Source organism: Thunnus albacares, chromosome 11 (genome assembly GCF_914725855.1).
Source record: "Thunnus albacares chromosome 11, fThuAlb1.1, whole genome shotgun sequence".
NCBI lineage: Eukaryota > Metazoa > Chordata > Actinopteri > Scombriformes > Scombridae > Thunnus > Thunnus albacares.
The window spans coordinates 8,141,481-8,167,201 of NC_058116.1; the positions used below are offsets into that span (position 1 = coordinate 8,141,481).

Sequence of the window (25,721 nt, forward strand, 5' to 3'; positions counted from 1 at the left end):
GCAAAGCCATTTTTTTTGTATTGAGCAAAAGGTAAAAGGAAAACTAAGTTGATTTCTGTGAAATTGAGTCTTTATAATTCCACACCTTGACAAAGTAAAACAATATTTAGCATGGTACAAGACTGTGATTTCTTGATTTAAAGCAGACAAAAATATAAGAGCACATGAAAAAGCTTTATTGTCACACCAAGCTTCAACATAAACAAATTTAGAGTTTTGACCTCAAGCTTAGACTGTGTAAACTATTCAGCAATGCCACTAGGGAGAACAAGTAGTGAACTCACTATTATATAACTTACATGTACATTATTTATTAAATATCTTTATTTGGCAGGATTTTACAAGGAAGCAGGAAAAAATACAGAAGTGAGTGGATGTGAGGTACATCTTTTTTTTTTTTTCTTTTCTTTTTTTTTCTTCTCCTGGCTGTGGTCAGAGAGAGTCAGAAAGTAACACTGGGAACAACAGTAGCAAAACAAATATGCTTCTAAATGGAGTCGAGTCTTTGCAGGTACACATCCAGCTTTCACAAACACAACAATATAGGTCATCTGGGATGCACAGGAATGTAAAGTAGATAAAGAAAGTAAATGAGAGGTATGGGCACTGGGGGGGGGGGGGGGGGGGAGTCCTACTTCAACGACTAAAACATTCACACTGGGAGAGAATTTGTACACTGCGATGCGCTCTCTTCATGTGTCAAGCCTGTGACTCTTAATACATTCCTTTAATGTAAACCAGGATATAAACTCTCCCTCACTTCTCAGGTTAATACTTCACTTTCCTTTTTTCTACTATTATTCTCAATAGTAGGCATAACATGGGTATCACTTTTTTTTTTTTTAAGAGTGGATTTTGTGATATATTCATTTTTGCATGTAAACAAATCAAACAGGACAAACACCTTTAAGATTATATGACCATTTGGCAGCCTAGAGATTTAAGCAGGAACAGACAAGGCATCTGCAGAGGCCTATAGCATACTGTTAGGCAGTGTGGACACAGACGAATCACTGCAGCTCAATTAGTGTAGGCCGGTACATTAAGAAGAAGAATGTTGAGCTTAAAAAAGTCAATGAAGATTCAGCCATGCAGGTGAACACCACCAACACTTACTTTATAGCAACAGATGCAAGGCTGTGGTTACAGTGTTTCAAACTCAAGAAGGAAAGTCCTGATAGGAAATTTGAGGACCGCGCAGCATCATCTCATCCTTTAGGTCCCTCATTAAAACAAGAATAATAAATAAATACAAACATCAAAATGTATCCCAATAATCTTTCTTTGGGGGAGGGGCATGGAGGGGCATGGGGGGTTAGGTTTTGGGTGTTGTGCATGTACGTGAACTTGCTGCAGTTGAACTCGACTGGCAGCAGAGCAGGCCGTCCATGATGGGCATAAATTCACAGAGGCGACCAGGAGAGGTCTGAGGGCAGGGCTGGAAATGCCCAAATTCTCCTGTGCCAAATCAAAAAAAAAAAAAAAAAAAAAAAGTGCCTCTCAGCAAGTAGCTGGTAGTGCTGTGCGTGTAGACGTACACATGGGGCTGGTGAGTAACGAGGGCGTGTGTGAGAGGAGGGGGGCGTATTTTGTGGAAGTTGTGGTATTCAGACTCCTTCACTCCACAAGGTGACTGTGGAGCGTGGGTGACAGAATGTGTGATTCCAGGGTTGAGCTATGCAGTTGCTGTTAAGCTTGTGGTTTTGGAGATGCAGACCTCCAATTACTATTACTAACAGATCCACGATCTGCGTCACTGGATCTTCCACGAGCTGGACAAAGGCCACTGACACAGACAGAACACATACTACTGACTGCAGGGGAGGAGAGTCATCGTATGAGCAATGTTTGGCAACATGAAGCCAAGATCATGGCTTCTTTCATAGCTTTGAGCAGCATTTCATGTCTGATTAGACATACTCTATCTTCAAAAAATATACTTTTTCTCAATATCGACCACCCTAGTAAACATCATCCACTCTAGGTATTTTACTAAGTTTGATAACCATGGAGATTGTTGCTAGGCAAGCATTGTTACAGTATTAGATAAAACAGGAATACCAATACTGGCAAGAGGCAACTTCATCGAGCACTACTCATCACTCTATTGCCAAACAAATGGCCTGTTTGATCATCAACACTAAATTACAGTGTAGTATGATTTACTAAAATATATAGATATGGGTTTTACAACTTTAATAGTGTTTTGTCAGTCTCTGTATGGCAGCATATCTGTCAAATATAATAAGTCATTACAACAGCATTTAACTCATTTAGTGCTCCAGAGAAACACTTCACTGGAGCAAACTGAATAGCTAGTACAGTAATTCGGAGTGATTTAATACAATAATAGAACACTATGGGGACTAACTGGTTTGTGTCAGTGCATCATAGATTCCTTCTAGCACTGATAATGCAAGGTGTGGTGTGTTGTGTATGCGTGCGCACAGTTGCTTTCTTAATATGTGGAAACACCACCACAGAGGTGAGCTGTGGGTTTGATGACATCATCCGCCCAGCAGCTATGGGGATTCCCTAACAAAAAACACATTCTCTTTCTCTCAACTCGCTGCTTTTCTGTCTCTGCCTGCAACACATGGGGTGGGTCTCTCTCTCTCTCTCTCTGTCTCTCTCTCTTTCTCTCTCTGGTCCTTTTCTTTCTGTAGCTCAAGCACAATGGTATCAAGGTGTTCAGAAGTGAAGGTGGGCGAAGGAGACAGCTCACTAAATCATCATGTGATATATGCAGCTCGATAAATCATAAAACTGCAACAATAAAACAGAAGGTGGAAAGAAAAACAAAATACAACAGAAGTACTCTTGATTGCAGCATGCAATGCAAAACACACACCGCCCACATTCATGAGTGTAAGTAAGATCAGCTGATTTGTATGGCGCCCTCTATGGGACGTGGAGTTTGCAAGCCCTGTTTGGAGGGGAGGAGAGGGGAGGAGAGGAGAGGAGAGGAGAGGAGAACAGAGGAGAGGAGAACAGAGGAGAGGAGAGGAGAGGAGAGGAGAGGAGAGGACAGGAGAGGAGAGGAGAGGAGAGGAGAGGGCCTAGGCGTGCTCCAGGAGCCACTGGAAGAGGGGGATGCGGTGACATTCTCTATCCGCCTGGAGTGCCTCCTCTCTGGGCTGAGAGTGACTATGTGACTGACTCTCTTCACAGTAACGCAGCAGGATGTGCAGCAGCTCTCCCACCCTCCACTTCCTCTCCCGAAGCCTTTGGACCACTGCTGGGAGCTGAAATGGCACATAGTTATAATTCACTACAGCATTTTCACCAAACTGATATCTTATGATAGCTTATCAACTTAGCATGAAAATTAAAGAGCAATTTTTCTAGCAGGGAAACCAGGATTAATCTATTCATTGTACAGGAAAGCAAAAAATATCAGGACATTTTACAAATGGGTCGCTATAATTATTGTACAACTTTTTTAACTTGATATTTGCAACAGCTGGTGGTGTCCAGCTGTTTGTCTCCACAGCAAAGTAGGGTTGGGAAAATGCCAAGTGCTGCGTAACCCGTTAAAGAATTTGAATTTCGGTTCTGCTTATCGTTTCCTAAACGTGTTAATCCTTTATTATTGCAAACAAAGGCTACATATCTGCCAGGATCTGTCTAGGTCATGCATCAATGCAAGTGTGTTGATTTGTTTACATACGAGCAGGCATGGCTAATGTCACAACAGTAGTGAAAGATGGACTGTGGTAAACACTCAAAAGTGTGGCTTCACTTTATTAATGAAAATGACATGGCAAAGTGCAATGCGTGTCAGAAGGTGATTAGCTGTAAATCAGGTTGCACATCAAATTTGACCAAATATTTAAGGTAGCACGGCGTCGATCTGAGAGAATGTTAAGTGTTTGATGTCTTACAGTGTCCTAGCCCATGTGTCATTGGCAATTTGGCAATAAAGGGAAAGATGACTAAAGAGAAAACTAAGGAGTATCAAACACCACAGCATCCACAAGAAAATGTATGTTTTGACTGGATCATGCGTTTTTATTGTATGTATTTACTTTGTGAATGTTCAATTAAAAGGCTTTGAATTGACTTATTTTAATGAAACAATAAAAGTCAAAGTAAATGGTTAAAAGAATAAAGATATTTTTGTTATCTAAACAAGTGATCTCTTTTTTTTTTTTTACCATATTGGAACTGAAACTGGGAATCAATAACAACTGCAATCGATAAGCAGAATCAAAACGATACCCAACCCTACAGCAAAGCCAACTTCATCCAACATCAACAACCATGGAAAGAATGACTTCTTTCATTGGAACAATCTGGCTTAGTTTAGGCAGGTCTTATGTTAAATAACAAAAAAACACAATATAACCTTTGTTTGAGGAGGTGGTTAATGAATACATTCATGATCACCTGCTGGAGCTCTCTGTCAGGACTCAGTTGGATCTGAGGGATGTCGGCCATGGAGGCTGCCACCCACTGCAGCATGCTCCTGAGCTGAGGGTCGAGGGTCACGTACTGGGGGCCATGCCAGAGGTCCCTGACATCTGAGTTCACTATGACCAGTGCAGTCCTGGAGGCCTGTACCTGAGTCCTGTCTACACAGAGAGTCCCTGCAGCACAGAGAAACGTAGTTAATTCATGATTAATCATTAGTCATTAATCTTGCATAGATTTCTACTGACTGCTTCCAGCTGTTTTTCCTTTTTTTTTTTTACAGACGTCATTCTGGCGCTTCTCAACATTGATAAGATGCGTAAGTTGCACATTAGTGTTTCTCCTCTTCTCCAGTTAAACGTTCTCATGTGAAATATGGAATCCCCCAGGGATCTGTTCTTAGTCCACTACTTTTCTCTCGTTATATTTCAACTCTTGGCCTAATTAAATGCAGTGACTCAGGTCCTACCAGTTTGGTGGCATCTGGAAGTTTTTCAACTTCCTCCTGAATGCACATTCTTATTTGTGAGATTACAATATATCTATAATATTGTCATCCAGATTTTCCATATTGTAATTTAGCTATTTTGGCTTATTCTGTACAAACATCGACTGTATTCCTGTTTGTCCTGAATGGAGATCCCTCCTCCTTACTCTTCCTGAGGTTTCTTTTGTTTTTGTTTTTGTTTTGTTTTTACAGTTTTTATTTTTTGAGGAGTTTCTTCTTATCTGAATTGAGGGTGTAAGGATAGGGCGTGTCAAATGCTGTACAGATTGTAAAGCCTCTTGAGGTAAATTTGTGATTTTTGATATTGGGCAATATGAATAAAATTGCATTGCAGTCATTTGCTCCCCCAGCCCTGTTCTGCTCATTCCTGGGTTCCCACACTCCAACAGACCTAGGAGGAGCACCCCCCCCCCCCCAGTGGGGGCTGCTCTGGTCTGACACACACACACACACACACACAAACACACACACACGCACATAAGGCAGAATGAGTGTCTGTGGAGGGAGTGGAGAGGATGAATGAGCATTAGTGTGGCAGAATATGGGGGTGGTAAAATCCCCGGCTACGACACACTCAGACAGTCTCTCTCTCACACACACACACACACACACACACAGCCAGAATCAAGACCAACTGTTCTGAATCTCAAGGAGTGGAGAGAGCAAGACCTCAAATTAGGAGAGGGCTCTGTCTTTTCCCCATTTCCCTTTGCTGCCAAAAGTGTGTTAAGTTAAACTGTCTGCTTTGGATTTTTTTTTTTGTTTTGTTTTGCCAAAATCGGTCATTTTAAGATCTTTTTGTTCACAATAGCTGTTATTGAATAAGAAAAACCCAGCATTACCACTAACCTATTAAAAGGTAAAATTGCAGAGAGTAAAAGATTCTTACCACTGGATTCCTCTTTGACCTCAGTCTCCTTGTCCTCTGTATTGTCACTGTTGGATGAGAAATAACACGCAGGTTAGTGAGAAGGGAGAAATAGCGAGGCAGATGAGACTGCATTAAAGTAAATACAAATCACAATAAGCATGCAAAAGCTAACGGCATGCATACAGACAGACTTTGAAATAAGCATAGCAGGATATCACAAGCCACAAGCACTGCAATCAAAGCAATCCTGACATCTTAGACAGATTGAGGAAACTATGCTGCATATTTCCAGTCAATGTTTTTATATATTCCAGTAAATTTACTTGTCTGCTTAATGTATTTTGTCAGTTAAGACACAATGACTAAGAGTACATCTTGATCAGTGTGAAAGTTGATTTTTCCATCCTGAAAATCTACTCAATATCCATTATGTCAACTGTGCAAATATTTGCTGTGTGACGTGCCAACAGGTAAACAGTCATTTCTCCATTTTATAAGATTGTTAATCACAGTCTTGTTGACACAGCCCACGGCTACAGACACTAAGACTCTGCTCAATATGATATAAGGATATCATTTTCTTTGCAGCAGGAGGATGTCTAGGGAAAGCTTCTCACATTCAGTGTTTTTATGAATAGGATCATGAAGCAGCAATGACTTTGTCATGAGGAGGACTAAGAACTAAGAGAGACAGGACAGCCACAACTACAAACTCATGCATTACAGACAATACAAGTATACATTTAGTTTTAACTATCATCTACTGCTGTTAATATCTGTGCTAGAAGAGTACGAACCCACCAGTGGACAACATTAGCCAGCAGCTTATAGCAAGTTTGCCTCGGTAGTATATTTTATCAAAAATGTTTTAAACCCATCTGACATACTGTAGCTTTGACTAATGCAGCCTATTTGACTGTATATGGAGCCACTTTGGTTGTTTTCCCCTATTTCTAATTGTCATGTTTAGAAGAAACTAAACCACAAAACTTAAATCTGTGAGAAACCTGCCACCTAATGGCGAGCACTGAGCTGGTCATCTGCTATTAGCTCATCCTCTGTGTCAGGTGATGTCACCCTGTGAGTGATGTGTAGACATGCCCCATCACTGTCTATGTGATTTTATAGAGCAATATGAGATCCTGTAGCAGGGCCCTGCTAATGGTTCCAAAATATCACTTTGTCACTAAGAGTGACAAGACTTCCTGCTTTAGGGTCCCTGTCTGTTTTAGTTTTTATTTACTGTTTAGTTTTTACTGTAGAGCACTTGTAACTTTATTTTTGAGTAGTGCTATATACATAGTTATTATCATATTGATTTATATCATGATAAAATGCATTTTCTGCAAAAAATAGACAGAAATTTCCTTTTTTGTCTAATATAGTGAATAAAAGACCAGAGAAATCAAGGTACTTCATCACTTTGATGGAAAACCATAAAAATCCAATATTGCTGTCTAGCTGACTGACTTGCAACATTGCCTACAATGGCCTGATACACTGAGATATTAAACAGATAGCTACCACTGTATAAACACAGTATAAACATTGCAAAAATATGACAAATTCATGTAGTCTCATAGTATGTCTTTTGTTATATATACCACAAGACCATGGTATACCATTTATATGTCATATAGTCCAATCATACTGTGTTGTACTCTATGTTGAGCAACACTACAGACAAGTTAATAGCAGATCACCAGTCCTGTACACTGCTTCACACAGATGTAGATTTGGGTTTATGTTACTGTTCAGTGTAGACATTTTTTTTTCTCTTTCTGTACAGTGGCATTTCTCTTTGGACAGTAAAAGGTTAACACAAAAGGACCATATCAGTAGTTTTGCAAGCTCTAGCCCTTTTCCGAGAACTTTGTAACAGTTTTGCTACGTTCTAGGGAACTGCTGTTTTCAGTTGTTAGACCAGTATCGATATCATTGCTTGAGATTTCATCTCCACTACAAAAGCATATTTTGTTTGTATTTTGTCAGTGCTGATCATGCTGTGAGTTGTCCTGCTGGTCCATTCAGATTTCTGTGGGAAGCTTTGACTTCTGAGAACTGGGGGTCAGCTGACAAACAGCACTGAATTCATGTGCCATGTTGATTTTGCATTTTTGATTATTTTTAGGGGTCCAAGCAGCAAAGCTGCTGGAACCCTATTATGTTTGTTGGGATTCTTCGTCTTCTTCTTGTGCCCTAAAAGTATGGGTATCAGAAACCGCAACATCTACAGTTCCCAAACTTGGCAGATAAATTGGAAATCTCACCCACAACTCAGACAAAAAAATTATACCGATTGGCCCAATGGTGGCACTATAACAACTAATATTACTTTTTTGCCTATAACTTTTGAATCGTAAGTCTCAGAAACAATTTTTATCTATTTATTTATTTTAGTTTTTCTTTATATATCCATATAAGCCACACCTATTTGCATTTAGATTTTCTGCCATTTTGAATTTTGTGCAAATTATCAAACTTGGTACACAGCATATCTGGACTGAGCCAGAAAAAAGTAGTTTTTCAAATTTTTCAAAAACTGTTTTGAAATTATACATTTTTAAACCTGTGACTTTGCATTCAATTTTACATTAACACTCATAAATCAAAAGTGGCTTAAGCGATTGTAACCAAACTTGGTGCATCATAGGATGCTAGTTCTGAGCTCTGCTACGGAGTCATAGGATATTCTGACACTAGGGGGCACCACAAATGTGAAAGTTTATATCTCGTAATAGGCTGCATTGATTCGTACGAAATTTGGTTTGCACAATCTAAGCTGATGACTCAAGTCTATGCATAAAATTTGGTAATGATGATTTGATTGATTGATTTGGTAATAATTTTCAAAATATGCAAAATCAATTAACATCTATATCTCCACAAGTCTTCATTTATATGCTACCAAAATTGAAATAGATAATCTCTAGATGGTAGATATCAAGTGTTTCAAAAGATGTTCAGATCAGTCAAACGGTGAGTCCACAGTGATAGTCAATATCTTGCTGTAACTTGTAACTGTAACAGATTTTTAATTTCATCTAATTTTTAAATAAATTTCACCAAAATATCTGACAATACACCCAAAACCAGCAGAATGGTGTGTGATTTTTTTCAGAATTTGCTCACCAACATTTTGACTACTGCAAGCGTTTTAAGTTTAAACAGACAAAAGTACCCCAGTCTGGCACATGTGATGTCATTCCCTCAAGTTGTAAGAAGGTGTGTGGAAACCATGTCTCCCCAGTGGCGCAGTCAGAAAGTCACCTTGTCTGGGGATGCAAAGGTTCAAATCCCCAGATGGCCAATTCAAACTTTCCAATTATGCGTGTGGCATGTTTTCATATCCTTCTGAAGGTCATATTACGTCGAAGACTGCCCTTTGTGCTTGGCCTCCATCCACTGCCACTTCTGGCTATATTTGCATTTAAGATTTTTTCCCCCCTTGGGGATACATTTATTTAATCTGTCTGTAAACAAGGTGATAAATGAATTTCTGGCATATCCTGATTTTAGGTATCTAAAATCTGATGCATTAAAGAGACTGAAGTTAAAGATCACTGTACAATAGCTGAGTCTAAACCTGAGAAGATATTGAAGTTTCCTATGAGTGAATGTTGATTAACATGTTGATTAATAACACTACATTGAAACAAGTGGCTGCTTGGATGGAAAAAATGCATATATATTCACCAGCCTAAGAAAACAATGGTATGTTTATAAATGGCTGGCAGTACAGATTAAATTTGTCAATGCTGCAGTGCTTCTTTTTTTTTTTAAACAAATGGGAGCCTTTAACGTCAAACCTGAAAGACTGAAGGCAGTAGCAGTTTATCTGGACCTACTGGAGGGTTTACACTGTTCAATAGCATTAATGCAAAGAGGACAAGAACCCCTAAAATATGGTAACACTACAAATTATCCTGTTAAGCAACCAAATTAATTACATGCAAGTAAGGCAGACCCAGTAAAACTTAGCAATACATTGCATGCTGACATTAGCATCTAGAAGCATATGCCATGTCAAGCCTATTTACAGTAGGGCCCAAAAGTCTAAGATTACTGTATATTTAGAGCTGGTGGTTCCTAGTATGAGACAAAGTATAAATCAAAATACCATTGAACAATGTTGTAATTCACTTTCATATGATGAAGCAATTCTCTGATTCCAATTCAGTGCCGAGATTTTCCACTGATGGATCTGTAACACGCTTCCTTACTTCATTTTGGCTTCATAGTAAAATCTACAACTATTTCTTTGTTCCATTCTAGATGAACCTCCAGGTCTTACGGGGCATTTCAGAATCTTAGCCATGTGAACCAGTTGCTGACCGACCTGTCAGAGGGGGAGAATGACATGCGCTCCTCACACGCCTCCCCCTCCAGACCCAGACTGCTCCAGCTACTGCTGTTCCCATTGCTGCTGGAGAGAGAAGGCAGGTAACACACCACTATAATACTGACAGTGGCTATCTGCTAAGAAGGACATTTTCACATGAGAGCTAAGCAAAGATCAGGATATAATAAACAGTTTCATCACATCCGCCATATTGACTGCAGTTATCATGTGGCTTCAAAAAAAGAAACAAAGAAAACAGTATAAAACTCAGACTGATGAATATTTCTGGCATTTGGACTCATCCTTTAAGGCCACATTCACACCAAATCCAGCAATGCAGGAAAAAACGGCAGCCCTCCCATTAATTTGAATGGGGGTAGTGTGTTTAGGCTGCGGTAGTGGGGACCGCATGGGGTTCAGCAAAAAACCACAGCGGTCGTCCGGCAAGAAGTTGAACCAGAATGAACTTTTGCAATCCAACTCCGTCCAACGCAATCCAACATCACACTGCACAGCCGTGGCCAATCACGAAAGCCGGGCGATCGGGCCGAAGACGCCCACGGGAAGAAGAACCTTGTTTACTTGTTGACTTTTCTGTCAGCTTTCTGACTCATTTTTAAAAAGACAAGAATAAAAGAGGGAGAGAGCGTGAGCGGGCTGAGAGCATGAGCGAGAGAGAGAGCGCAGCGTCGGTGGAGCGAGCTACAGAGTGAATGAAGAGAGGGAGCGGCGGTAGCAAGAACAAAGCAGTGAATCAGCGAAATAAAACATTTTCTGATTGTTTCATAGTGGTTACATTCTAAAGCACAAATAAACACACCCACACCTCCGCACAACCTGTGAATGCAGCCTAAATGTCAGATGAGGTTCAAAACAGAGGAGGATTCTCCAAATGATGCAGATTTTTCCATCATAAATCCCACTCAATCATCTGTAATGTTGATCGAGACAATTTGTTGCTAAAGGCCTAAGATGTGAGATCATTACATTCTTGTCCTCGCATAAGCCCGTTAATCCTGTGGGTTCCACCAGGACAACCAGCTGGCAACAGAAGCACAACAACACACTCTCTTTGTAATTAGTCAATGATTAGCCTGCTGGCTGGAACCTGTACAGTGTGGCGTGCAGCACCCACAGTGAGGCTGAAGGCAAGAACATTTCTCATATCTAAAAATAACTCCATTAATCTGCATTACCTAAGGTAAAGCTTTCTCCCTGTGGTTTGAGTGGATGACACATGGTGAGAGCTTGTTCATTTAATCAATCAACATGCTCAGTGTCTCGATAAGCTTTTGAAGGTGTTTTGTTTTCTTCCGTTATTTCATCTGCTGAGCGGATATGACTGCAGCAGCTTTTTGAAGAGAGTCGAATGAATTACACATGGCAGACTTTGTTCCTGTAGAAACAGACCCTGAAGTGTAGAGAGCACTCAAAGACACACCTTTAGAAAATATTATGATACATTAACTTGGCCCTGATGGCCAAAATAACTAGCTGCTAACACTGTGTTCTTTCAGTATCTTGGGAAAGAATCTAAAATGTTGTCAGTTTTGCTTCCATAGAGATAGTAACCTTTGCCAGAAATGTCAACAGCATATTTCCCAGAGACCGGAGACTTGTGTGGGACCATGTCATTGAGAGGGCTGATACTCAGACTCACTCACTCGTTCCCACTCTTGCTCTCTCTCTCTCTCTGTCTCTGTCTACATACACATACACAGTGGTCATGTCCATCTGAGTGGACAAGGCCAAATCTGTCACAACTACTACTTGGTCCTCATCCTTGTGGTGTATTTCACAAACTTTGTCCGAAGCACTTGGCTGCACAGACTGCTACACAAAGTCTTTAACAACATATCCATTAGACAGTTCAAATATAACGCAATATTTGGGAAAATCAGAGAAAATTGCTTCTTGGCGGTGAAGTCTAAGTGAGACTCCCAAACCATACACTGTGCCATGTGCTGACCTTGGGAAACCTGCCATCTAGACTCAACCATCGGAGACTCCTGCGAAAAAACAGACTCAACACCAGCAATGAAAGAGTGTTTCTGCACTAATCTGCGTGTTAGATCCTAACATGTGCCGCTGTCTAAATTCAATTTAAATTTTCGCTTATATCCTATGTTTTCTTGAAAAGTATTTTATAAACCTGAAATTAGTTTGTTCAAATGTAAAGAAAACCCCAAATATAGCAACACAGTGTGATATGTGGCTGAGACAGCAGCATTTGCCACCTGTTGTTGCTATTCTGTTGGAAAACCCTGACTCCTGTGAGATGACGGCAACAGCAGCTGTCATCAAATCAAAACACTTGTGTTTCTGGGAAACACTGGGAAAACACAAAAAGCACAGGCTTGAAAAATTCTTCCTACTTTTGATTGATTACACGCCTACACCAATATATCTATATTCATCAGATAAGTTAGTTACATGTCTGATAATGTGCAATGGTGTTTATTACTTATTACTTCAGCACAATATTGGGACTAAAGGTAAGAGCATCAGTGTATTCTACAAGTTACTGGATATTTGGTATGCGATATACTGTTTGGGTGAAGATAGGTAGTGGTTGTATACCTGTCACTGAGGTGGAGGAAGCTGCTGTTGTCATCTAGATGCTCATCCTCAAAGCTCAGGTTAGACCAGCTGCCCAGACTGTCATCTCCCACACTCAACTGCTGGGACACGGTGGACTCAGTGGCTTCCCTGCCTGGAGAGCTACATGCACAAGGAGATGGAAGGACATAAACAGGTGAGAGTTTCAGAATTTATGCAAATTTTCCAGAATAAATTAATGATGACAATCTTCTCTTTGTAATAAAATGGCAAAGTTTAGGCGAGAAGCAAATGTAAAATTCTAGATGCTTTAAAAGGACCAGTTTTTCATTTGATTGACCAATCAATAAAAAGGAAATAGAGATGCACCGATCGATCAGCCACTGATCGAAAATGGACGGTTTTCAGCTGATCGGCCACGACTGGTGACCAGCCGTGATCAGTCTCATATGTCAGATTGAGAGCAGCAGAGACTCACCGTCGACTGGAAATGTTACAGGATGTCTGCTGCAGTTTTTACTTTGTTTAATTTACCCATTTTATCATCACAACCACCAACAGGCAGGGCTCAGACAGCGGCCTGAACACAGGCTACACCCGGACTATCCTGGGTCTGCTCAAGATGGGACAGATGGTGAGTCGGTCTATATAGATATAGATATAGATATGGAGTTTACACGCCGGGACGTGTTCAGCTGTGTTTACACACATTTTATCTGAAACCAGGTGATTTTACCTTTTAAAGAAAAGTCTGACATTAATGTTTTACTCAAAATCAACTGAAGTGTGGCTCTGCTGTTAATACTGCTGCCGTTTTTGTTTATATTATATTTAACCTATTTCTCATTATTTGACATTGACATGAATCCTGCTGTGTGTTTCAATCTGTGGGGGAAAATATAAAATAGTAAATTTGAATTAATACAGCTGATAAATATTAATATAGATATGATGACCAAATAAGTAGAGCAGAGTGAAAAACCTGTACACCATAACATGAGAGTTGATATTTGCTATATAAGTAAAGTCCTTTTTGATTACACAAAAAGAAATAATTTTTAGGTAATTACAAAATATTATAGGTGAAAAACAGGGTGGGAAGGTACTTTGTAGTACCCAACAGGGTTCATCTATACCACTGACAAATATTTTATCAGTATTTTTTTTTGAGTTGACTTCAACAAACTTAAAAGTTCATCATATAGTTAGAAAACCAAATACTGTGTTCATGTTTTATATTTTATATGAACGATGTTTTATTATGAACATACAATTGAATTTTCCACTCAAGAAAAGTTACAAAAATGTTTGTGTATGCTATCAATTATAGTTCTTACCTCAGAATCAGCAGGAAAAAAAGGAAATCAGAATCGGTCGAGAAAATTGCAATCGGTGCATCTCTACAATTAAACAAACCTGCTTAAATGCTAAGTTTGCTTTGTCACAATGATGAGAGGGACATATTGAAAGTCAGAATGTGAATAAAAAGCTACCGCTGGTGTGAAATTTGGTGTGTGTACCTGATGTTGGCAGCCTGGCAGATGTTGGACAGGGCTGAGGTCATGATCTCAGCAGTTAGGCTCTCTGCGTAGCTGGTTCCATCATGGCCGATGCCACTGTCGGCATTAAGGCTGGTGTTGCTTAGCTCACGTTTAGCTGTCTCCATTGCCATTGAGACCATCTCCTCCGCGAACGCTGCCCTGTGGTCCAGGTCAATATGGATCTTGGGGATCTCTAGGCCGGAGAGCCGCTCAGCCCTTGTCTGACATTCCTGCCCCCTTTTCCTCCTCTGTAATACAGGCTGGTGGTGGTGCCTGCTAAGTTTGGTGCAGTAGGGGCACTCCTGGACCTGACAGTAACGGCATGTCCTCTCCCCTAGGGCTTGACTCAGTGCTGTTCCCTCAGACAACCTCTGGGTGTGAGAGTGTCTGTCCTGGCCTTGGGCCCTCTGGTGGTCCCGGGATGAATGTCCAACTGAAGCCAGGCTCATCTTCAGAGTGTCATCAACTATTTTCCTGGCATAATGCTCGATGACCTGCATCACCCTACTGCTGTAGCCTCCATCATACAGGCTTCCAGTGCTGTGGTAATGCCTGCTCTTACCCTCCTTGGACAACAGAGGGCAGGAGAAGGAGTTCCTGATGAGATTCTCCGCCATGTTTTCAAGTTTGGATTTCTTGTAAAGACATGGGTCAGTGAGAGACTTCGGCAGTCGCACAGAGGAAAGATGAAGCTTGCGTGTGACATCACAGGTGATGTTGTATGCTAAGGACTCTGCAAAGTTGACCAGATCCATGTACTCCCTCTGGCCCTGCTCTTCAGAGTCCTTGCAACAACACTGAGCATCATCATTTGGGGGACAAGCCACTGATTCTGCTCTGTCCTTGGGTGATGAGGCCTCACTACTGGAAGCCTTCCATTCATCTGGCAGGGACTTTGAGGAGTGAAGGCGGGTGCTCGAGGATTTCTGTTTGATCTTGCGACTGGCATGAGCCAAGCCTTGTTTTATGGAGCGGTAAGCCAAACGGCTGGCATACTGATCTAGGACCAACTCCCTACTGCCTCCCTCCTTTTTTAGCACCCTGATGAGGTAGCCAGCATATTCATCTGTCACACTCTCACAGCTGGGATACTCCGAGGACAGACCAGAGCTGGAGCTGGAGATGGTGCTTGAAGTGGAGGTAGGAGACCGCAAGACAGAGGCAATCAGGTCGTTAGACCACTGCTCAGCCAGTCTCCCTACTCTCCAGTCTCTGTTCTGGTCTGTACTTGTTTGAGACTGGTGCTGGTGGTGGTAATGCAAACATTCAGAGATAGACCTGTCCAAGCTTCTTCTTCTGAGAGCCCTGTGATATGGACACTGCTGTGCAGAGCTCACCATTCTCTTCACGTCATTGATGACCTCTCCTGCCACCTCCCCCGCATATACCCATAAGGTGTTCAGGGTTTGCTCTGAGAACTGAGCCACGCTGTCTCTCCTCCTCTCGCTGCCCTTGCTCATCTCTCCCTCCTCCTCTGCTACTCCCAGGGTGTCCATCTCTGTTGCCATGGAGACAATGTGACAAGCCAACCGCTCAGCATAATGGAGAGCTTCCTTGTTAGACATTCTGCGAGCGGACATCTGGTTCAATTCATGCCGGCCACCTCCTGTCTCTAAACATCTGTTAGTGCCACCAACACCACCCTCTTCTGCCAATTCTTCCTCCTCTTCATCCTCATTGCCATCTGCCTCCTCAGAAAGAGACCTCATCAGTTTGAGCATGAACTCAGCCTTGTCTGCCTCAGGGCTGATGTCTTTTGGCCCTGGGCCTGGCTCGGGCTGATCGTGAGGGGTTGGAGGCGGGGTAGCAGGGGAAAACTCCTTGGCCAGCTTGCTTTTCAGCTTCTTTGAGAACTGTTTTATCTGTTTCTCTTTAGACACCTCACTGGGCTGCTGAGGGGTGGAAGGAGGGGTGCCAGGAGTCCCACCGGATTTTTGCCCGGAGCTTGGAGCCGAGTCATCCCCAGGAACAGATATCCTCCTTTGTCCACCCATCTCTGTTCCTGGCACATCAAGAGTATCCATTATCACAGGATGTGTTTCAGCCACACCTCGGGTCCGGGGCTCCAACTCACAGCTGGTTCTCCCTTGGCTTTGAGAGCCTGTCTGAAAGGAAATGTGAGGGATGCTGAGGTCTGTTACTTGCTCAACAAAGACGCCCTTCCTATCATACCCAGAATCTCTACAGTCATATCTGAAACTCTCTCTATCAGCTCCCTGCTTTGAAGGGGAATCTGGAGCCTCATAATCAACCGTATCCTGCTTAGAAGAAGAGCCCCTTTGACTTCCGATCGTCTTCGTAAGGAAACCAGCACATTCACCAAAACTCTTCTTCATCTTAGAAGCGGTTATTAGCTCACAAGCCTCAGTTACGATCATATCCACCATGTTGCCAGAGAAGTTTTGGAATGATGACTTTCCTTGGGAGGAGTCTTCTCCTATGGGGGTCTGAGTTCCATGGCTGTAAAGGTGAGGTTGTGTAGATGTGGTGTTATCGGAGGAAGATACTGCTGCTCTTTTGGAGCTGACCTGTGAGGTATCTGGCAAGCTAGACTTATTCTGGCAGGTCTCCTCAGGATCCTGGACGTGGGAGAGGGCTTGTCCCGCTTGCGGCACGGGAATACAGCTGGCCATGCCTGATACAGTAAACAGAGCTTTCTTCACCGTGCAGGTAGCATCCTCTCCTGAGGGCCCTGGGACCACTGCAGCTGAGCTGGCACTGAAAATCTGCTGGTTAGCAAAGGTACTGCAGGTGTGAGTGCTGGTGTTCTCTGCACTGACATAACAGATGTTGTCCAGAGACACACTGATAGCCGCTTGGCTAGTGAAGGCAACATCAGCCTGAGAGAGCTCTATGAAGGCCTCCTGGATAACGGACTCAGACAAGTCTGAAGCATAGGAGGAAACAACCTCCTCTTCTTCCTCTTCCTCATGGCCAAAGGACCAATCACTAGGGGTGCGAGGGGTTGAGGGGTGGGAGAACTGACACACTTCCATTATGCCTTCAAACACCAGCTCTTCAGCCAGATCAGCCGCAAAACGTGTCACTGTGTTGTGGAAAATCTGTTTCTTCACTGTCAGGAACTCTTTCAGTGCCCCAGACACAGCCTCCCCGACTAGGAAGCCCGCTAACCCATTGATTGCTCGTTCCTTCAACACATAGGCGTGGCGCATGCCAATCTCATGGAAGGCCATCTGAAACACTGAAGAGGTGAGCCTGGCAGCTAGGTGACAGAGGGTAGTGGTACAGGAAGATACACCTTTTTGGAGGTCTCGCAAAGCGCTGCCCAGACTCATTTCCACAAGGTCGGTGGCAAACCTCTGAATGCCATCTTTCAGAGACTGGGACTTCTTCTGCAGCTTGGCCACTGTTACAGTCTCTTGGATTTCTGAGAGCTTCATCAGGTAGCCCGACGGGTTCTTGAATTCTTTGTGGCAGACACAGCTAAGATTCTTGTTGTCACTAATGTCAACGGCAGACTGGTAGCCACACACAGACCCCAGAATTTCTTTCGACAGGCTGCTGGCAAAGTCTGAATAAGTCTTATATAAAGAACAGAGATCTTGAGGTTTACGTAGCTCTGAGCTGTCCTGTCCATCCTCATCTTTCTTCCAGAAGTATTCCAGTGTTCCACTAGAGTCCACCAGGGGGCTGAAGGCCGAGGAGCTGATGGGACTGAAGAGTGGGCCACCATTGTCCTCAGAGGGGGTCTGCACTGGCCGAGGGGAGTCAGGCACCTCTGAGTGGAGTGAGTAGGGAGAACCTGGTTTTAGAGGAGTGGGTTTTTTCACATTGGCTGGGAGAGTGGGCTGGTCAAAGCGGTGAGGATTCATACCCTTTGTCGAGCAGCCTCTAGAAACATATTTGGATGCTGACCCACTGGTGCTAGACTCAGTGGACTTCTTCTGTGTGGTTGGGGCACTGATGGCGTCCAGAGGCAGTGTGAGAGTGCAGCTCTCTGAGCTCAGCTCCTCCAGGTCATCAAACTGGTCAAAACTGTCAAAGAATTCACTGACTTCAGAGTCTGAATCTTCAACTCGCTCTCTGGGGCCCCCAGGCACCTGAGGGATGTCCAGCTTAGCCAGCAGGCTCTTCTGGTAGCCCACCTCATCCAGGAAAATGATTGGGCTGGGGCTGGAGCAGTCGGACTCCTCAGATTCACTGACATGAATCGAAGGTGAGGGGAGACGAGCGCCGGGACTGCAGTAGGTCCACTGGGTTTCCATGCCTGATGATCTCTGCACTGTCACAGATACATCTGGACCTGACCTATGCTTGGCCGAATACTTCTTCGAAGACGAGCTTATGATAATGCGGGAGCCTGATAATTCCTTCCGTCTCTTGTGGGCTGGGACTGTCTGTGATGCCACATCACGTTTTTTAAAATGGCGATAGGAAGCTGTGGACATAGAGAGATGGGAGAAAACCGATTATGTAAAATACATACAAAGAGGGGATAAAAGATAAACATGACAAAAAGTTATCCAAAAAGAAATCTGGCTGCAAACAAATCAGTTCATCCATTTTGCCATAATTATACAAAAGGTAGAGGAAAAAGCATAACCCAACTAGAACATAACTTATTATTGCCATCTAACGGTGAGCTCATATTAAATTCCTGCCACTTTTATTTAATTAATAATGCATAAATTATGACTGTATAAAAACAAAGGGCTTTTAAATTCATGTCTACATTTTATATTTTTCAAAAATATCTCTATTGAACTGATGGGGTCACAAGACTCTCTCTCTCTCTCTCTCTCTCTGCATAAGAGCCTAGAAGCTACTAAATGCCACTACACATTATATGTTAAACCTACAGGAATTGTCTCCTGTGTCGTCCTCCTCAAGATGCTCCAGGGCTGTGACAAAGTCATCCTCGATTGATGAGACAGACTGGTTGGTGTCATCTTCCTCTGGCTGGCTGGACTCAGCTGTTCCCCTCTGAAGAGCCTGTAGCTCCAAAGCATAGCGGACCCCTGCCACGTAGCACCCAAGCAAGCCCACTAATGATGCTACAGTGGCCTGAGGGTAGACGCTAGTGCTGGGGTTGTGCCTCAGCACACACACAGCCTTTAACCAACACTGCAGGCAGAGGGAAACAGCATAGTAAGACAGAAAGTGAGAAAAATAAAAAGGAAGGAAGAGAAGGCAAAGAGAAATACAGACTGGTAGAAGTCTGGTTAACTGGCGACTTATTCTGCACGTTTAGAGAAGAAACACAGCGACAGGCAAGCAGTCTATACAACTGTCAAAGTGACAATGTCCTGCATCACTTGGAAACAAGCCCAGCTGATAATTTCAAAGATCATGGCGTTTGAAAATAAAAATAATTCACATGGGAAATTTTCTTATTCTGATCTTACAGGAGGGAGGAAAGAGGGTCGGAAGTGGGTTGTTATGTCTGCACTTTGACTGCAAGTTGATATGTTGCATATGCAGAATGCAAAATCACTTGGCACTCTGTAATGTAGAGAGGTGGGAGGTCTCACTGTCTGCAGTGGACAACAAAACCACAGAGTGAGCTGCAAGGCCTGTGAACCCACAGGACCAGGAAGGACAAGGTTACAGTCGTGGGCTGAAAAGACAACAACTTGGTCTATCTATCCCACCTGTGATTCTTCTAAAGCGTGAGAAAGACTCAGTGCGTCTAGTTTACATGCAGGGACAGACAAGGCCATGAGATGGGAAAACAATTTCATCAACAGCAACAAGAATTTTAGGAACGCGTAACAAAAATGTCACACTTAAAAAGTAATTTACATTTTATATCTATATCAAATATAACAGTATGTAATTTAAGTATTCAATTGTGTGTGTTTCTGGTGTAAAGTATCTTATTTAAAAGATTCTCCAAAATTGTCCTGGCTTCAAGATAAAGATAGCCTTTCCAGGAAAATTACTGCGACAGAATGTTATGGAAAAAAGCTTTATCTTAAGTACTTCTTTCAAGCCACTTGTGCATTTTTCTCTCTTTTTTTTTAAAGGAACCAACTGCAGTGCACAGAAAAACTACTTCCTCTTATTCACCCCGCTCACTTCCCTGCTTTCTGCCCACTTTTTGCTTTACTCAACATGTTGATCAAACACATTCCTTCAATATGAAAGGTCTGACACCCACCTGAGGCCCGGCGTCCTTGTGATCTGCCAGCCTGCGGGTGTCTTTGAGCAGCAGAACTTCGTCATTCTTGAGGCCGTGAACGTGGAGGGACCTGAGTAGCTCACACAGCCCAGCTGGAAGGGATGACAAAGCCTGAGGAGGAAGATGACGCATGTTAGCTTTGAGCTCAACTGGTTAACTACAAGAACTACCAAGATATCAAAGGCAAATGATTCTATGTCACCACTCCTAACCGGACCCAGTGTCCATCACTTCCAAATCAAGACTGGATTTGTATTCTTTCAGTGTTTTATCTTTACCCATAATGCAATTATGAAAACATACCTGTTGAGCGACATCTTCCCCTTCACACTGACCAGGCAGACACACAAAATGAATCTGAAAGAGCACAATCAACAGTCAATATTAATATTTCTTGATTTGGCATTAATTAAGCTTTGGATATGTTTGCGCTGATGTCAGTGTGTGACAAACCTCTGTCAGTCTCGTGGTGTCTCTGGCCGGGAGCTCTAAGCCAATGCTGCATAGCTCCTTTTTGTTCCTAAAGAGGTTCTTCACACACTGCGCCCCGCTGTCACGCACAGTCTGCAAACACACACGCAGGGTATTTTTCACTAAGCATATGTTCACCCAACAAACCTAATGAGAAACCAATGTGTATGCGCTTGGCCTTCACTGTAGCGTGCATGAAAGAGAAACTGAGAAAAAGAACTGTATTTAGTGCTTCTGCCTGCCTTTACACATGACCTTCACATGGATTGTGGGTAATCAGATTATATTCAGTCTGATATTCAAAAACAAATTGAAGATCTTAACTGGCCTCACCACATTAGAAACTGAAGTAACAGCAACAACAAGCACATCATCAAAGAGTTCATGTAAATACTGTATATTATACTTAATGAATACCGGACAAACAGGCAAGACCAGATCTTTTGCTTTTTAACATAACATCAACATAACATGCGGAAGGAAAATGCAGAAGTCATTGCTTTGTGCAAGCTAAATCTGATTTCACTTTGTCTTTCAAAAAATTGCTTTTTGATATCAGGTGCAATAGTCCAGGTAATAAATAAATGTCAGATGTGATGGCAGGCATAAAAAATCCCTGCAGACAGACCTCTTTCCGGACTGAGGCCCTGGACCTTAGTGGGGCTCCTCTAATACGGGCACAGGCATCCATTGCAACAGAGAGCTGGCTGGCTGACTGGCCGTTCACCTGTAAATAGAAAGGTGCCGGGGGAGAAGGAAAAATAGAGGTTGACAAAGTGCGTGGTGTGGCAAAGACATTCAGAGAGTAAGGTTTAACTGCTTAAATGAGCAAACTAAGAAGAGGACAGAAATTCACAGTTACATCATCCCTTTCAGACCCGTGACTGATCCTTTTTTTAAGATTCTCTCTTTAATTCCGTCAACAGTCTTCAGCAAGTAAAAGTGTTGTTAATGTGAGACTGTCTTCGCTCTTATGTGCTACTCAGCTGCCTCACCCTCAACCACAGCAACAATCACATGACAAAGCAGTGACACTATCAGGGCTATTAGTAAACAAAGACATATCACACCATGTCTCTATCTACCATTACACACCTACTTGCCAAAACAGGATTACTTGAGCCATAACGTTATCGATTCAGACACAGACTCAAACCAGTGACGCATATTAGAGACATTTTAATACAGACGTAATGACAGGTAATACAATTAATGTTCTGGTTTGTGCACTACAATTTTAAGACTGTACAACCATACCAAAGCTTTCTTTAAACCCGTGTGAATCAAGCTCTTAAAAGTAGGCCTGGACTTGTCCTGCTGGTGAGGTTAAGCTATAGTAGGCCATCCTTCTTTGATATTCTTTTAAACAGCCAGGCCTGCATCAAAGATCAAACAGCAAGGCAAGAGAGCAGGGGTGTGTTCTCTGAGCAGGGGAAACACACTTAGTAAGCAGCATGAGAGAGCGGGTAAAGGAGGCAAAATATTTACAGTGTACAAGAAGGAAAAGTTTCCCAAGAAATCCAAGCCTCTCCTTTGAGGTATCGTCCAAAGCAGCTAGTTGAGTCTAGACGCAAGCAGGCGGTCCTATTGATCAGCCCATCTTGCATCTTGAGAACCAGAGGGGTAGAGTACATGCCACTGGCTTCCTCTGGTGATCCAGGACCTCCTGGCTTCTCACGGGTGCTTTGGTGGGCTGTACAAAAACAACACAGCCAGCCACTGCTGCCTAACCACAACTATGCAGTGCATCCCAATTCACTCACAAGGGATGCAGGCACAATGACGTCTATTATAGCTGTGACTATCTCAAACAGAGATGAACAACATGAGATAGATGGCAAAGTCTGTTTTTTAAGCCTGGGATGTTTCATGTTTATTTCACTGCTTTAGCAGTGAGTGTTACAGCATGAGATAATCAACGTAATAGGCTTACATCACCACTTTATGCTAATAATGTGGCCACATAATTCCATATGTATTTAGTATTACTCATGTCAGGGAAAAACTGCAATTAAGTGTAACTACGTTTTGGCTTAAACAAATCCTCATGGGCTGAATCATAAAACTAATTATCACCGTTCACACAGAAAATGTGCTGGAGCTAAGCAGATCCAATCAAAGGATTCTGGGGAGTGTTTGTGATCATCTTAGGAGGGAGACAGCAAAACAACCTGTCAAGGGCAGAAACTGTGTAGACTAAAATCTTATTTGGTTGGGAGCTGCTGTGGGCCAATTTCTGAGCATTTCTGAGTGTGGGTGGCCGGAAGGATAGATAAACACAGACTGAGAGAGAGAGAGAGAGAGAGAGAGGCACAAAAAGAACATGAGAAAAACTCACATTCTCTAATGAGGCACAGGTGACTTTGGGTCAAGTGATATCAGTGGGGCAGACAAGTGAAAATAACATTAAAGGGAATATGCAATCTAAAAGAGAATTTATTTCTATAATGTCTTAAGCTGACAACAAACGAGAAAATGAAAATGTGGTGTTGACTGCATCTAGAGACAAATCTCAGAGCTCCACAGTAGAAATGATTAGCCGATAAACAGACATGAATATTCTACAACTATTTTGGTAATCGATTAATCATTCAAGTAATTTTTCAAGGAAAGATTCCCTGGTTCCAGCTTCTCAACAAGCCTTTTTCACAGCAGACATTCTGACTTCACTTGTCATAGTAGGAAAAGCACAGGTGTTATTTATGACATTAACAATGGTTAACGACTTAAGCTATTCAAGTGTCCCATTTAGTTACAGTGAAGGAGCTAAATGTGATTCAACCGTCATTCATTATTTACACCCGTGCATTTCCTACTGTGAGAATTTGCTGATTTCCTGTCCTCTGTGATAGCAAATTAAATATCTTGAAGTTTTGGACTGCTGGTCACAAAACAATTTGATGACATCACCTTGTACTTCAAGAAATTGTGATGGGTTTCACTATTTACAACATTTCACAGACCAAACGATTAATCTATAATGCTATACTTCACAGAGAATTACAGAACAAATTATTGTCTTGAAATAAAAGTCACTACAATAAACTGACTGTCAGTGAACCATCAACAAAATATGTCACCCAATGATGTCATACATTTGAGCCTCTGACTTTGAGCAGTGTTTGTAGATGCTGACTTTGCTGTTCAACAAACAACTACTGGAACAGCATGATGTAAATTCATTTTTAGGGTGGACTTTCCCTTTAAATGCCATCACTGTGGTGGTCTCTCTGACCACAGCTGAAACACTCAAAGAAAAAGAGCAAAAGCTAGCATTGTCTGCAACCAAACAGTCAAATATGTTGTCTGTTGCATCATGACTGGTACTGGAAACAGCAACATCAAAACACATCTGACTTGTTGACGTTGACAACTTCTAAATAACAATGAATGGTTTACGCATTTGCTAGCTACAAATAATATGCGCTAAAGATGTCAACTGCCTGTCAACATTACCAAAGGCTGTTTGGAGGAAGAATAGCTGGCTAATGTTAACACAGCTTGTGGGCTGCTCGCAGGCCACACTGTGGATGCTGATGTTGGTTCACGGTCACTCAGCTCTCTGCTGCAGTCGTTACCAAAATTAACAAGCGGTTGCTAATTAGTTGGCTTGCCGCCTCAAATTCTCCAGACATGTACGTTGCTAATAAAACCCATCGGAAGAGATAAGACGACTGTCGTCCAAAATGAAATAAGCCACCTTGCTAGTTGACAGGCTGTCAATCACCGGGCTAGCAGCAGAACCAGGCCGCGGTCAGCTCGGTCTGTGATGTCACCTCAGTGTCGTTAGCTAGCACCTAGCCACCAAGCTAACGGTAACGTAGATTCAAATACCAAACCAACAGCACTCTGATGTCATTTGCAGGGTTATTCTAAACATCGTTATTTGCTTTTATCAAGTCGTTTTTACCTCACCGCTCAGTGACGGACTCCAGCAGCGCTGACGGTAGCCGCTGTGTTTGAATGCGCGACTCGTGGACGATTCGCCCGTTTCGAACTCTTCTTGCTGACGTTAAAGTTGCGTTCTCATCTCCTGAGAAACATTGTGGACAACACTGCCAGATGATTTAAGTTAATTTGCAATATTGTTTATTCACCCTCTTAATGTCTGTATTATTTATATTCTTACATCGCATAACTTTATTTCTGCTTGTATTTTTGTGATTTTTCTCCAATACTCCCTGTACTATTATTTGTATTGTATTACTGTGTTGTTAATGAAGTTTAAAAGAAAGATGTTAATGTTGCTGAAGGGAATCATTGATTCACCTGTCTGGGTCTCCTATCTCCTATTCTTGATTACTTCATTTTTACAACTAAATGTGGAGAGGATCCATGGCTGCTAAACCTAATAAATGCTGTACCAGACCCTGACCAGAAAATGACAATATGTACAGTGTTTATCACAGATAATAATAATAACTTTACTTGTATAGCACTTTTCTTAAAACAAAGTTTACAAAGTGCTTTATAGGGCCTACAATAAAAACCAAGGAGACAGTGATGTAAAATTATCACAATAAAATAAATAATAGAGCTGTATAATAGAGATTGAAAACAATAATAATATTAATAAAAATAGGAATAAAAGGTCATACAAGAAATAAAAACAAATAAACAATTAAAAACAGATAGAACAGAAAAAACACAAAGACCCCTCAGTGGCACCACACTCCATCAGTTTAAAAGATTAAACTGATCGACACAGGATAGTTTGTTCAAGCTATTTTCAGAGCTTGGAACTTTTGTGGCAGGTAAACTTGATTCTTCTCAAGACTAAGCCCTGCCCTGAATGTACACTAGACGAAATCATGAAGGTAGAGTCACTTTACCGTCTTACGATCGATTTTACCGATTCCCAAAAATGAATCTAA

The 25,721-nt window shown here is 42.1% G+C and overlaps 1 protein-coding gene across 7 annotated transcripts; it reads right to left on the minus strand.

Annotated features, from left to right (window-relative positions):
- Positions 1–155: 155 nt before the first annotated feature.
- akap11 (A kinase (PRKA) anchor protein 11) lies at positions 156–24,863 on the minus strand. Of its 7 annotated transcripts, XM_044365238.1 has the most exons (13): positions 24,763–24,862; positions 22,336–23,130; positions 21,476–21,574; positions 20,830–20,940; positions 20,680–20,733; positions 20,356–20,487; positions 19,055–19,319; positions 14,214–18,633; positions 12,715–12,855; positions 10,132–10,218; positions 5,811–5,857; positions 4,390–4,589; positions 156–3,245 (listed from the first exon to the last, which is right to left on the minus strand). In XM_044365238.1, the coding sequence occupies exons 3-13, from the start codon at positions 21,536–21,538 to the stop codon at positions 3,060–3,062; spliced, it is 5,706 nt and encodes a 1,901-aa protein (XP_044221173.1). In that variant the 5' UTR covers positions 21,539–21,574; positions 22,336–23,130; positions 24,763–24,862; the 3' UTR covers positions 156–3,059. The 7 variants fall into 7 exon arrangements, with proteins under 7 accessions (XP_044221173.1, XP_044221172.1, XP_044221176.1 ...); XM_044365237.1 differs by lacking the exon at positions 22,336–23,130 and having other exon boundaries at positions 24,763–24,863; XM_044365241.1 differs by lacking the exon at positions 22,336–23,130 and having other exon boundaries at positions 10,132–10,215; positions 24,758–24,845.
- Between the last annotated feature and the right edge of the window lie 858 nt (positions 24,864–25,721).

Excerpts from the sequence above, each read along its gene's own strand:
- akap11 (XM_044365237.1), bottom strand. The coding sequence starts at position 21,538 with ATGGATGCCTGTGCCCGTATTAGAGGAGCCCCACTAAGGTCCAGGGCC. Across the intron at positions 20,941-21,475 it reads GGGCCTCAGTCCGGAAAGAG|ACTGTGCGTGACAGCGGGGC; the intron begins GTCTGTCTGCAG and ends GTGTGTTTGCAG. Across the intron at positions 20,734-20,829 it reads ACACCACGAGACTGACAGAG|ATTCATTTTGTGTGTCTGCC; the intron begins GTTTGTCACACA and ends GTGCTCTTTCAG.